At 38.5% G+C, this 15,336-nt stretch overlaps 1 protein-coding gene across 1 annotated transcript in view; it reads right to left on the bottom strand.

The window, feature by feature from the left end:
• CFAP53 (cilia and flagella associated protein 53) overlaps positions 1-15,336 on the bottom strand; it is a 36,350-nt gene that overhangs the window by 12,373 nt on the left and 8,641 nt on the right. The window contains exons 4-5 of the mRNA XM_025429623.3: positions 5,799-6,102; positions 853-1,071 (exon numbers count right to left, since the gene is read on the bottom strand). Coding sequence (XP_025285408.1) covers positions 853-1,071; positions 5,799-6,102 — 523 coding nt within the window. The remainder of the gene's footprint in view (positions 1-852; positions 1,072-5,798; positions 6,103-15,336) is intronic.

The raw sequence follows: 15,336 nt of genomic DNA, 5'->3' as shown, positions 1-15,336 counted from the left end.
TGAGTAAAGGCAGCACAGAGGATTTTTAGGCTAGTGAAATTACTCTGTATGATATTTTCATGGTGGCTACATGTCATTTGACATTTGTTCAAACCTGCAGAATGTACATCATCAAGAGGAAACCTTAATGGACTTTGGGTGATAATGACGTGTTGATGTAGGTTCATCAATGGTAACAAACAAAAGGGTAACAAACGTCCCCCTCTGGTTGGAGGATGTTGGTAGTGGGGGAGGCTCAGTCACATGTAGGGGGCAGGGAGCACACGGGAAATCTCTGTATCTTCTGCTCAGTTTTGCTCCAAACTTAAAACTGCTCTAAAAAATAAAGTTTACTTTTAAAAAGAAGCCAAAAAATAGAACCTGTATAGGAAAAGCACAACACCCTGAAGAGTTCAATACAAATTTCAAGGAAACAGCCTGTCGAATACAAACTGGAATGTTTTTCTCTACTCTCTGCTTGGCAAAACTTTACATATCTTTCAAGCTCCAAGTCAAATACTACTTTCTGAAATGATGTCTTCCCCAGGTTCCCAGCACACTTAGTCACTCACTCACTGCCATCACAGGGCCAACCTCACGATATATGAGAGTTCTCCAAATTCAGAGGGTGTCAGGATCCCCTGGGGGAGCTTGTTAAAACAGATTTCTTGCCCCTGCCAAGATTTGATTTGGAGACTGATTCCAGAGGTGATAAATTTCTATTTCTAACATCCTCTCAGATGATGCTGATGGTCTGCGGACGACGCTTGAGAGCAGCACAGTAGGTTCTACATGTGGCTAGCTCCTGTTAACACTGAAAGATGAGCAGTCTATCTCATCCAGCACATGGTAGGTACTGAATAAACATCTTACTCTTTTTTGCTTCTTTTTATCAGCCTCTTCCTGTAAGTCTTGAAGGGCCTTTTGCACAAGCTTCATGTTCAAGTCCTGCTCTTCTCTGTATTCCTGCTGAATATACTCTATCTTCTCCAGGAGGGCTTTTTGCAAAGCAGCCCTAATTTCCTGTTTTGTCTTCTGTTTCTTTAGCTTAGCCTGTTCATTCTCAAGTTTCACCTGTGCTTTGTCATTTTCCTAAGGTAAAACACAATAATGAAGATGATGTATCAGTACAGTTGGACAAAACAAATAAGTTAATGCATTTCACTTAAGAGATTGAGAATTGAGGGTTTCTTGGAGATATACGCATCTGAATTTAGAGGGACTATGAGATAGAAAACTTGCCTTTTCATTGCTGAGTTAGCAACAACCCTTTGCTCTGTGTATGATTCTGAAATAAACGGTTGTGGAGTTGAAAATGCAGAAAAGTATAGAGAGAAATGACTTTCAATCCTAGTACCCATCACCCACTACCACCCATTACTAAGCAGCAAGAGAAGCCCCAAACTGGAAATGTGCCATTAGCTACATATACTAAATGAAATCATACACATTTTTTTTCTTTAAAAGTACTCCCTCATTCCTCTCATTTTTTTTTTTTTTTTTTATCTTTTTGACCCTCTGCGCTGACTTAATTGCCTGGCCAACAGGCAGCTTTCACTGGGGCACCAATGCTGTCGGGCATTGTGAGTTGGTTAGAAAATCTGGGTATGGTATAAACTAAAGCATTAATCCTTCTGCCAGAGGCAGCTGAACAGTCAGTCCTGGAGGGATAAGTACTTGTCCAGGTGGGACAAGAAAGGATGTGGCAATAGTGAGGATGGTATACAATTCCCAATGTGATTTATCCAAGACTCACAATAGCCACGATCACCATGATCACTGGTTTGTGAAAGGACAGTTATAGGCTAGACTTTCCTATTAATGCCACGAACAGTAAATCCTGAATTGTGAGAGTTAAATGAAAATGTGAAATTCCTCTGCCATCTCTAAGGAAAAACAATGGCTATCAAAAATGAAAGCCAGTGGAAGAGCACATTTTTTTAAAAGTAAGGCTGACTAGGATCCCTGGGTGGTTCAGTGGTTTGGTGCCTGCCTTTGGCCCAGGGCGTGATCCTGGAGTCCCAGGATCAAGTCCCATGTCCAGCTCCTTGCATGGAGACTGCTTCTCCCTCAGCCTGTGTCTCTGCCTCTCATGAATAAATGAATAGAATCTTAAAAAAAAAAAAAAAAAAAAAAAGTAAGGCTGACTACACTAGGAGGAAGCAACCAGCTAAATCCCCTGACTATGAGACATGGGAGAGATGGAATGGGACAAGGGAGAAGTGTTCAAGATTAACAGACCTAGGAGCAGTTTGCCGCATCTTGGTTTCTCCAGGTTAGTTCTGACTGTGCACCTGCTGTGCTGATATAATGAACCTAACGTATCCCTTTCCACCTCAGTTGTGCCCTGATTTGAATAAGAAACAGTCACCCTTTCTAAAGAGACTATAAGAACCATGTTTGGATTCTGATATAAATATCAAATAATTCAGATAATGATAGAAATATGATGCTGATTTTAGATGATGAAACGGAATCACAGTTAATTTTTTTAGGTCTGACATTGGCATGTGTAAGAAAATATCCTTAATCATGTCAGGAGGTGGGGGGGGTGGGTAGATGGGTTTGTTGTACTCTCAACTCTGTGCATTTGAAAATGTTCATAATAAAACATTAAAAAGGCTGGCATTTATATGACGTCAAAATCACAAAATAATAACGATAAAGAATATATCAGTGGCTGCCAGGAGTTAGGGTAGAGGGAAGTTATTAATTACAAAGGAGAAGCTTCAAAGGAGTTTCTTTGGATAATGGAACAGTTCTGCATCCTGATTTTGGTAGTGGTTATTAAAATCTATACATGTAGGGATCCCTGGGTGGCGCAGCGGTTTGGCGCCTGCCTTTGGCCCAGGGCGCGATCCTGGAGACCCGGGGTCGAATCCCACATCGGGCTCCCGGTGCATGGAGCCTGCTTCTCCCTCTGCCTGTGTCTCTGCCTCTCTCTCTCTCTGTAACTATCATAAATAAATAAAAATTTAAAAATAAATAAATAAATAAAATCTATACATGTGATAAAATTTCACAGAACTGTACATCTTCCCCCAAGGACCACATGTAAAAACTGGTGACATCCAAAGATTTTACTATATTTAAATAAAGAATAACTTTAATTGAAGGTATTATACCAATGTTAATTTCCTAGTTTGTTTTGTTTTGTTTTCAAATGAACTTATTTTTGCATGTTTATTTTGTATTCTGCAATTTTCCTGAATGTGTTAATTAGATTGAACAGTTTTGGAGTGCGGTCTGTAGAATTTTTTCTGTATAAAATCTTATCATCTGCAAATAAAATTTTACTTATTCCTTTCTAATTCAGATGACTTTTATTCTGTCTCTTACCTAAGTGCTCTGGTTAGGACTTCCAGAGTGGTGACAGTGAGTACCCTTGTTTTTTTCCTGATTTTATTATTTTTTTAAGATTTTATTTATTTATTCATGAGAGACACAGAAAGAGAGAGGCAGAGACATAGGCAGAGGGAGAAACAGGCTCCATGCGGGAAGCCTGATGTGGGACTCGATCCTGGTACTCCAGGACCATGCCCTGAGTTGAAGGCAGATGTGCTTAACTGCTGAGCCACCCAGGTGTCCCTTTTCCTGATTTTAGACAAAAAGCTTAAAACCTTTCCCACTGAGCATGATGTTAGCTATGGGTTTGTCATTCATGTGTTGTAACTATGTTGAGATACCTCCTTCTATACCGAATTTATTGATAATTTTTAACATGATTGGCTTCTGAATTTTTTCAAATGTTTTTCTGCATCTATTGAGATAATCATACAATTTTTGTTAATTTCTTGGTATTTATAGTTTATAAATCTATAAATATAATAAATACAAAATGTTACATATATATGTGTGTGTATATATACATATTTGTTATATGTATTATATATGTGTGTATATATATACATATTTGTTATATGTATGTATATGTTATATATATGTATAGATATATTTGGTTACATAAGGGTATACAGGAACTCTACTATTTTTGCAACTTGTGAGTCTAAACTTGTTTCCAAAAAATTTTCAAAAAATGTTTTGAAAGGAAGGTAGAAAGAGAGCCAGGCATGGTATAATGAAAAGTAAACACTTGGTCTTTATCCCTGTGTCCTGGTACACAGCTTCTAAAAACCCTTGAGCTCTCTCAAGTGGTAAGACTATCTTGTATCCTCATGTGATGACTGATGGCTGTAGGCTCTACATAACTTCAGGGCAGGGCTGGTGACCAGAAAGACTGGACCATATGATTAGAGGGTTGAAACTTTCAGTTCCGGAGGGATCCCTCTACCTCCAGAGAAGAGAGAGGGGCCAGAAATTGAGTTGAATCACCAATGGGCAATGATTTAATTAATCATGCTTATATAATAAAACCTCCATTAAAATGCCAAATGGAGGCAGCAGGGTGGCTCGGTGGTTGAGCGTCTGCCTTCGGCTCCCGGGATCCTGGGATCGAGTCCCACATTGGGCTCCCCTCAGGGAGCCTGCTTCTCCCTCTGCCTGTGTCTCTGTCTCTCTGTGTGTCTCTCATGAATAAATAAACAAAATCTTTAAAAAATAAAATAAACACATGGAGGTATTGGGCACATGGTATGCCCAGAGAGGATGTGCAAGCTGTGTTTACTGTAATGCCCCCCCATACCTTGCCCTATGCATCTCTTCTCTTTGCCTCTTTTACAATAAACAGGTTATAGTAAGTAAAGCACTTTCTTGAGTTGTATGCGTTATTTTAGTGAATTATCAAACTTAGGAGGAGTTATGAACTTCTCATAACTTTTATTGACTTTGTAGCCAATGAAGTGTGGGAACCAATTTGGACAGAACTGTGGGTAACCTGAGGACCCACCACTTGTGAGGGGCCTCTGGAGTATAGGCAGTCTTGTGGGATGGAGCCTTTAAACCTCTGGAGTTTAATGCTAGCACTGATACTGAGCGTCAGAATTCAAATTGTAGGTCACCTTGTTGGTGTCCATGGAGAATTAGAGAATTGGTTGGTGTGAGAAAAAAAAAAACAAAAAAACACCACACATTTGGTGTCAGATGTGCTGTGGGTAAAAACGGCTCACTACGTATCTTACAACAGAAGGAATCTGGGGCCACCATTTCAATTTTCTTAGAGAAACTAAAATATTTAAGACATGTTCCACTTAAACTCTCCAAAAGAGAACAGTCTCAAACCCAGGAAGGTTTTTAGGGTTCTGAAATATCTTACCTTTAGCACTTCTTATGGTTCTAAATTTCAATACTTGGGATTTCCCAGGGAAATATACATTTTTCCTAAATTTGGTGGTATTAACGTTATCAGTTGCTGGAAGCTTTATATTAAAATTGCTACTTTTTTTTAGTGCTTTCATACATTTTCAGTGACAGTTCTAATTTCTCTATAGTAGGGGCAACAACCTTGCTGGAACAAAATGCTTCATTTTGGTGGCTGCAGTGGAAGGGCCAACTCTAGCTGGTGTAAAGCACTTGACATAGGATTTAATCCATATCAGAGAATGAGGGGATGTTGCCAAATTACCACTAGCTCTCCATGGTACTGCCTATGATTATCACATTTCATACTCACAACAAAGACAAGTGGCGTTTGCCTTATTTTTTAGATAAAGACACCAGGTCACAGTAGTGAAGTAATTTGCCCCCTGCAATAGGATGGCACTGTTGGCTGGACTTGGCCTTGGAATCTAAGACTCTGACCAAGGTCTGTTGCCCTGTGAACGAGCCAGGCCATGAGGCAAAGCGCATGCTAGCAGGCCTGCAAACTGTGTACTATAACCAATAAGTGGATCATCCCGTGACAAGCATTATAAAAGACCCACCACAAAGCGCGCCTCCTCCTCCTTCAGCTGCTGTTCGGCCTGCCTTTGTGCTCTAATGTTGGTGATCTGGGCATTCAGCCCCAGGCGTGTATTCTCCACTAGCTCTTTCTGCCTCCTCGCTTCTTCCACTTCTCGCTTTTCCTTGGCTAATCGGTCTTCCTCCCAGAGCTTTGAGAACATCTCCTCTTCCACCAGTTTCTGCCTTTTCAGCTCTTCATTAAAAGCTATCTGTGCTTTCCGCTCCTCGCACACCTTCTTCTGATGGATACAAAACAATTTGGTTCGGAGCTCCTCACAGCGTTCCCTGAAAGGAGAATTTTTAAAAGGCAAAATCCAGCCTTTTGTGAGACATTGCTCTCTTCTAGGCACACACCTGCACAGTCAGACACTGAAGGCAGAGAAGTAAAAGGACTGGATGTAGGACACCAGAGCTGAGAGAACATGTGAGGGCCAGCGGGAAGGCAGGCATCATGACATCACAGACAAAACACAGGCACTGGAAGTCAGGCCCAAAAGGCTTTGAAACTGAGATCTGACATTTCTGTGTGACCCTGAGATCAAAAGCTCGACCTATCTGAGCCAGTTTCTTTATCTGCAAAACAAGTCTCTCCTTCAAGGTTCTGGTAAGGATCAGAGAAAATGGATGAAAATATCTGGTAAATAATAGAAGCTAAATAAATGGTAACTATTATTAATACTGTAGAGGAACTAGAAGAGGCATGGGTCCCTGTAACAGACAAGTAAATTGAGGCTTTGGTAGGAAAAGGCCCCACATGCCAAGGAAAAAGCTAAGGGTCAGCATATCATGGTGAAGCTGCCCCAATGCCCCTGGATTTCTGGTGGAATCCCTGCCAGAGCTGAGAAAATAGCTCAAATGCTGCCTTTTCACACCTAGGCTTATGCCACCATTCCAGAAGAGATGCTCTTTCAGTAAGTCTTTAGACCTCATCCTTTTTTTCAGTCTTAGTGATTCAAATTTCCTCAAATGTTCTTCCTTGTTTTTAATTTAAGGGCTGTGATATTCAATACTGTTTATACTTTAGAATTACTTAGGGGTATCTTTATAATCCTACTCCTCACTTCTTCCCTCCACTACTCCCAGACCAAACTTGTTCAATCAGAATATCTGGAGGCAGGATCCAGGCATCTGTATTTTTTTTTTTTTTTTTTTTTTTTTTGGAGTGCCTCAGAAACTTCTGGCTCTTTTAGATAAAGAGCCAGAAGTTTGAGAACCTCGGATTCAAAGCAACATTAAGTCTTCTTGGTTTCATCAAATTCGGCACCAAGAAGCTGAAATTTGAGAATGGTCTTAGTAAAGAACTTCAAAGAATTTTAGCTTCTAAGGCTTAATAAAAAGGTTGATGTCTAAAATTGCAAGAGTGGTCAAAACCACAGAAATTGACATTTATCAAATACTGTTGAGTATTGTTCAATGTTTGATGAGGACTAGTCTTGTTTTCCTAACTAAAAGGGGACTCTCTGTGAGGGCTGGGACTCAGGAACATATTTCAATAAATATATTCCCCACAGTACCTACCCAATGTCCGTTAAATAATTGTTGGTTAAATTGATACATAATCATGCTTATTAGCAAAATAATGATAACTGGCAGTTATCTAGATTCTGTGGAAAGCTCAAAAAGATTACAGAAGCTGAAATTGCTATGTTATCAAAAAAACAAAACACTTTAACATTGAAAAATGAATTCATCTATATAAAATTCATCAGTGACAGTCTATCAGAGAATTGGCCATGACAACTAATTAAAGTCCTTCCCAATCCTATGACTTATACTCCAGAAAAGTTACTCAATTAATGAAACTCTGAAGCCTAAGAATAACAAGTATGTCTTATGATATTTTTGCTTTAAAAAAAAAAACCATTCTAATTACAAAACTAATACATGCAGAAAAACTGGAAAATATAGAAAAGTATGAGGACACTAAAGATATGCTTAATCCCTCTACCCAGACATAACAGCTTGTAGCATGTTAGTGTATTTCTTTCCAGTCTTGTGTATGTGCATTTTTACTAGAATTGGGGTCTTTCTGTATATCTATATACCTATACTGGTATCTCCTTATATCTTAATTTTTCCACCTTACACTATTTGGGGAATGTTTCTTCATGGAGTCTTCTTAAAATAACCTCAAAACTTTGCTATAATTTAGTAAGCTATGGAATAGAGGCTGGAACCTATAAATATACCAATTTATTGAAATATTTCCTTATTTGATGAACATATAGGTTACTTCTGATTTTTACTATAACGTTGCAATGAATACATCTAAATGTAGCTCCTTCTGCTTATCTCTGATGATTTCCTCAAGGTAATTTAATTCCCTTCTTTAATATAAAATGTGTACAAAACTGCTGTAAGGCACTTGATGATGGCTGTTGCCGAGAAAGCCTGAATTAACATTATATGAAGGTACCCATATCAAGCATTTCTTTAGATCAGTAGATCTTCAAACTTCTTTATGTATCCTTTTCAGTAAAAAAACTCTAAGCACTCACAAACAAGTAGGATTATTATTTATAAATTGTATGTAATTATTACTATATTACTATGTCACATAACTTATTAAATATATGCAAAAATAAAAACCAAAGACAGGTGAGATTTAAATAAAAAATATCAAGTATTACCTCCCTGCATCGTAATGATTCACCTATTCACTTAACCTTGAGAACACCTGATTCAGGGAGTTCACTTTCATCTACAGATAGATAGTGTATTTATCTATTTTGATGATAATAATCATTGATAAGAGGAAAGCTTTTTGTTTGTGAATATTTTACAAAATACTTTCACAGTAAAATCTTATTTTATCCTCACATGTGCGTCTTATAACTAGAGCAGCATTAACCCCATTTTAGAGTTATAGCAATTGAAACCCAGGGAACCTTAGCATCTTCCCAAACCACACAGCCAGTAGCTGTAATATTATTAGCAACAGTTACTGAATGCTTATTATTTGCCAGGCACTATTCCAAGCACTTGACAGGCATGAACTCTTGTAATCTTCATAACAACCAATGTTTCAACATCACAGCAAATTCATTCTTATTATTATTATCCCCAGTTTACAGATAAAACAGAATCACAGAGCAGTTAAGCATCTTGGGTAAGTTCATACATTTCCTATGTGCTAGAGCTGGGACTGAAGACCTGGCAGTCCGGCCCTGGAATTTGGGTTCTTTGGTACTTCATTATATCACCTTTTAGTAATTAACAGAGGCAAGACAACCCTCAAGTGTTCTGACAACACATCCTAGGATATTCATTTAATAAAAACACCCCAAAACAAAACAATGCCAAAAAATGCCTACATTAATCTGGAATCTAATCACTAACTGTATATAAATATAGGACACTTAAAAACAAATTCCATGATGTATCAAAAGTATGATCCATAAAAGAAATATTGATAAACTGAATTTCCTCAAACCTAAAAACTTTCTCTGTGAAAGACCGTTAATAGGATTTAAAACAAAAAACAAAACAAAACAAAACTACAGACTAAAAAGAAAAAATATTTTCAAACCACATATCCTACACAAAGAACTCACATCTAAAATATATAAAGAACTCTAAAAACAATAGCTAATCCAATTAGAAAATAGGGAAAAGTAAGAGACATTTCACCAAAGAGGATACGCAGATAGCAAATAAGCACATAAAACGTTATTCAACATCACCAGCCTTTAGGGAAATGCCAGTTAAGACCATAATGAGATACCACTACATACCTCTGTTCTAACAGTGACAATATAAAAATCTGGCAAGAATATGGAAAAATTCAGTCTTCTATACATTGCTGGTACAACTGTAAAATGGTACAGCCACACTGGAAAACACTTTGGCAGTTTCTTTAAAAATTAAACATACATAGAAAGACCCAGCAATAGCATAGGACAATAATCCTAGAGAAATGAAAATTTATGGCCACATAAGCTATATACAAATGTTCATATTAGATTTATTTATAATAGCTAAAAACTAGAAACAACCAAAATGTCCTTCAATAGTGAATAATTTGCACAAAAACCTAAGTACATTCATACAAAGGACAAACTATTGATACACGCAGCAATTTGGATGGACCTCAAAAACACAATGTTGAGTGAAAAAGGCTAATCTCAAAAGCTCACATATTGTGTGATTCCATGTATGTAATATTCTTGAAAATGGCAAAATGATGGGGAAGAGAGTAATGGTTGCCAGAGGTTGGGAGTGATGGGCATGAGAGGGGTGGGTGTGACTATAAAGGGATGGCATGAGGGAGATCTTTGTGGCAATGAAATTGTGGTGGTAAGTTACATGGATCTACATATATGATAAAATGGCAGAACTGTGCACACACATTGTACCACTGTCCATTTTCTTCATATTGTACTGTTAGATATAACCATGGCGTGATACTGAGATAAGGGTATATAGCACCTCTGTACTATCTTGACAATTTCTGTGAATATATGATTACTTTAAAATTACAAAAAAAGAGAGAAATCATTGGCTATCTTGTCATTATTATTCATTTCATTTAGTTACTAATGAAAATAATTTTCTTGTTTAGAGGAATAGGAACACTAGAAATGACCCATTCCAGACATCAAATATTTTAGGCACCTAACAGAAATGAATGCACATGTCCACCAAAGGATATGTACAAGCATGTTCATAGCAGCTATATTCATAAGAGTCTCAAACCAGAAATAAGTGAAATGCTTATCATCTGGGAAATGAATAAACTGTAGCATATTCATAGAGCGGAATACAAAAAGGAGGAGGAGACAGTAGAAGAGAAGAAGGAGCAGTGATTTCGTCTTGCTCTATATATTAAAACTCCAGTTATATTTTTTATAATGGGACCTGATTATTTATTCATTCATTCATTCACTCATTCATTCATTCATTCATTTTTAAAGATTTTATTTATGTATGCATGAGAGACACACAGAGAAAGAGGCAGAGACACAGGCAGAGGGAGAAGCAGGCTCCATGCAGAAGCCCGATGTGGGACTCAATCCCGGGACTCAAGGACCACGCCCTGGGCCGAAGGCAGGCGCTAAACCGCTGAGCCACCCAGGGATCCCCTGATTATTTCTTTATTTAATGCTAAACTAGTACCATTTTTTAAAAGATTATTTATTTATTTGTTTGTTTGTTTGTTTATTTGAGAGAGAGAGCCTGCAAGTGGGGGGAGTGGCAAAGGGAGAGAGAGGGAGAATCCTCAAGCAGACTCTGTGCTGAGCACAGAGCCCAACACAGGACTCAATCCCAGGACCCTGAGATCATAACCTAAACTGAAACCAAGAGTTGGACACTTGACCGACTGAGCCACCCAGATTCCCCTGTGGGGCCTGATTTAGCATCTTTGATCAAAATTTAACCCTTACCCTTCATTCTCATAAAGAATTAAAACTATGTATGATGCTCTGTATTGAAGAGTTGGCAGTATTACATTAAAAACACTAAAAACAATTTGTTTTCAGATGAATTATAATGCTGTAGGATATAACTGTTTTTATAAAAGGCTAACAAGTTACCTAACTAGCAAGTTATACAACTTCTCTATAAAGCTGTATACTCAGTTATACAAGATTTGTCTATAAAATCTGGAAAATGTTACCAAATTAATAGGTATTTAAAGAATACAAACCACTTTTAAACCTCATTTTTCTTACTGTGTTGAGCAACATTTACCAGGGAGTGGAAAATATGTGAATGATCATTGAAATTCACTTGCTGGTGTCCCCTTTGTCCTTCCCTGCATCTTCTCCTCCAGTAGCCAGTAGGAAGTGTCCAAGTCCTACCAAGGTCAGGGGTGAGGCTCTATTTTACATAAGCTAGAAAATCTAAGTCTATTTCTGTCTTCATTACTACAAACTTTAAGGCTCGGGAAAATTATTATCTGTGGAACTCAAGTTACCCATTTGCTAGATGAGGACACTGACGAGTCCCTTCTGGCCATATGCATTACTACTATGGTTTGCTTCACCGCCCTCCTTCAGCAGTTCCCCAAGTTCTGGGACTTGCCATTCCCTCCAGTGTAAGCAGTTTAATTTACTTTGTTAGCTCAGCTGTATCTGCAATTTGTATGCACTATTCACTGAAATAGATTCTTGTCCTCTGGGCCTCTACTAGGAGGATTTAAGGCAGTCTATATGATTAATAGCAACTTCCTGGTACAGAGAGAGGAGGTGGCAAAACTTTTGCCTCTGAAACCATATTTTGACCCTCTGCATGCCTGGTTTTGCTGCTTTCTCACATCTATTCACCTTTGTATTTCTTATCTACTCAGATTTTGCATGCTGTAAAAAATGAACTCCTGCATTCTTTCTGAATTGTGCTAGACTTTAACTTGGGGTTTATATTTACTTTGTTACTTTGTTATACCACTTTCTTCCAGAATCCAGAGTAACATGATACACAACCTGCTGTGCTCACATTTGGTGACCTGATAGCCTAAGTGACATTCATTTTTTTCTGTTAAGCCAATCAATCTATTATTTAATCATAGAATCTGGCACAAAGTAGGAGCTCAGAAATATTTATTTAACTATTGAATGATAATGGCTATGATTTGAGCATTTCCAAGTAACACTTAAACTCTAAAAATCCCTTCTGAAGATAAAAATCTTAATCAGTTACTCTAAAATTAAGAGACTGATAAAATGGATAATCTGGAGCATTTGATGGGTCATATCATGTGATCATCACTACATTAAGAGACATGAATGAAAAGAGGGAGCAAAATGAACACGCAAACCTGAAATCTATAATAGTAATTCTGGACGCTCACACACTCTTAGAAGGCATTATTAGAGGCAATGAAAATATAACTGAGGAATTACATATATAATGAAATCATAAATATGGAAATGTAGCCTTGCTCTAAGAAGGAATATAATAAACTGAGACTTTTTAAGTATACCTTTGCTTTAGAGGTAAGAAATCACTCACAGTTTATGAAATTAAAAGCCTTTGCCAAGCTCTTCATGATATAAAATAAATCATGTCAGATCACCCTTAGGTACTTCCATGCAAATCTTCCCTCTGTAAGGACAGGGTATTGGACTTAACTGAGGGTATAGGCTCAGAGTATCCCAAGATGGAAAAGGCAAGACAAAAAGGGCTGATGGAGACAACCACAGAATTGGACTGAGGGTAGTAAAGACTGAGGATCTGAAAACTGAGAGTCACTGTAGGTCTGGGTCAGGAAGTAGATCAAAAGTTAAGGTGATCAGACTCCAAGGACCAAGAGACCAGGCGGGGAAACAACAAATAACGAGGAACCAAGCACACATTCTGCACAGGTAGAGATGACAGCACTAGGCGGAAAACTCAACTCTACCAAAGATGTCCTGGGACAGGAACTTCCTGCCAATAGCAAGTCTGAGGTTAATGTCTAAAATTCAATAACAGAATCTCACTTGGTACTTCTATCCTAACTGGGAGACAAGCACAGACCATTAGAGTATGGTACTTACACAAACTCAGTACCTGCATGAGTGGACATGAGCAATGTGGTGGACTAGAAGTTTCCTACCATTTCTCCCCTATAGACCACCAATTTTGATGATTGGCCATGGATGAGAGTACCTTTGTGGGAGTCCAGAAGTCCAGTAGAGAAGTTACGGCACACTACTAGAGCCAAAAGTTCAATAATAGACACATCAAAGAGAGTAAAAACAGCTTCATTTTATCCATGTCATCCCTCTGCCAAGGTGGCAGAACTCAGTACCAAGAGAGATGCCCCTCAGGCCATGATTTCTCTCACTAGAGAAAGTGAAAGCATGTAAGTAAGCATTTAGACTTCCCCCAAGTAGCCCTCTTCTTTCTTGCCCCAAAATACTGAGGTGCATGGCTGAGGGGTTAGAAGAGGTGGGGAGCACAGCAACCAGGGCCCAGAAAGCATCAAGAGATGTGGAGCCTCCTAACTGCCACATGGACTCCGCCAGAAAGCCCACCCATGAACTACTTGCCTACAGACCCACGAACACTACAGACATCTTGCCTACAGACCCACGAACACCCCATTACTCCATGGCTCACCCTCTGTGGCCAGGTCCTTTCATGTGCTCCACTGGATAGTGAGTGTGAGCCTTTGCAGATGGGTAGCTAGCATACATAGAAAGCCAGCCCAACTCTGTGAGACTGGGAGAAGGTACACAAATTTGAGCATTTCAGGGTAACATACTAGGGAAAACAAATGAGAGTCTCTTAGTATCTGGCCTGGCTTTTCAGGATTGAGAGAAGGTATTCAATCTTAAGAATCCTCTCCCTGAAAAAACCAAACAAGCAAACAAACAAACAAGAAGTGAAGCACAGGCACATATGTTAAAAGGTCTGAGAAAGCCTCAGAATCCCTAGCTGAGCTGCCTGATGAAGGTATTTATCTCCAGAAGCAATCCAATAAAGACTGGAGGCAGTAACTCCTTCAAATGTGAAGAGAGCAACATAAGACTTCAAGGAACACAAAATCAAGAAAACATGATGTCATCGAAGCAAGTCAATAATTTTCTAGTTATCAATCCTAAAGACAAAGAATTCAAAATAATTGTTCTAAAGAAGCTCAGTGAGTTTCAAGAGAACAGAGACAGACAATTCAACAAAATCAGGAAAATTCATGAACAAAATGAGAGTTTCAACAGAGAGATAGAAATCATAAAAAAATAACCAAACAGAAATTCTGGAGCTAAAGATCATGTTGGGGGATGCCTGGGTGGCTCAGTCGTTGAGCATCTGCCTTTGGCTCAGGTTGTGATCCTGGGGTCCTGGGATTGAGTCCAGCATCAGGCTCCCCATAGGGAGCCTGCTTCTCCCTCTCTCTCTGCCTATGTCTCTGCCTCTCTCTCTCTGTGTATCTCATGAATAAAGAAAAAACACAATATGTGAAATGAAAAATGCAGAGAGGACATCAACACCAGATTTGATCAAGTAGAATAAAAAAATCTAAGAACTCAAAAATATGAAATTTGAAAGTATCCAGAGTAGATGAGCAGAGAAAAGCATTCTCCAGGATATATCATATGCTAGGTCACAAAAAATGTCTTAACAAATTTAAAAAGATTGAAATCTTATTATCTTTTCTGACCACAATGGTATAGAACTGGAAATTAATAGCAGGAAAAAAGCTGGAAAACTAACAAATAATGTGGAAACTAAAAAACATACTTCTGAACTACCAATGGGTCAAAGAAGAAATCAAAAGGGAAATTGAAAATATCTTGAAACAAATGAAAATGGAAACAGAACATACCAGACTTATGGGATGTGGCAAAAGCAGTTTTAAGAGGGACTTTTACAGGGGGATCCCTGGGTGGCTCAGTGGTTTAGCGCCTGCCTTCGGCCCATGGCGTAATCCTGGAGTCCCGGGACTGAGTCCCGCATCGGGCTCCCTGCATGGAGCCTGCTTCTCCCTCTGCCTGTGTCTTTGCCCCTCTCTCTCTGTGTCTCTCATGAATAAATAAAAAAAAATCTTTTTTTTTTAAAGAGGGATTTTTATAGCAATAAACACCTATATTAAGA

The sequence above is a fragment of the Canis lupus genome, chromosome 7, assembly GCF_003254725.2.
Source record: "Canis lupus dingo isolate Sandy chromosome 7, ASM325472v2, whole genome shotgun sequence".
Lineage (NCBI taxonomy): Eukaryota > Metazoa > Chordata > Mammalia > Carnivora > Canidae > Canis > Canis lupus.
This window is presented reverse-complemented; position numbering and strand designations above follow the sequence as displayed.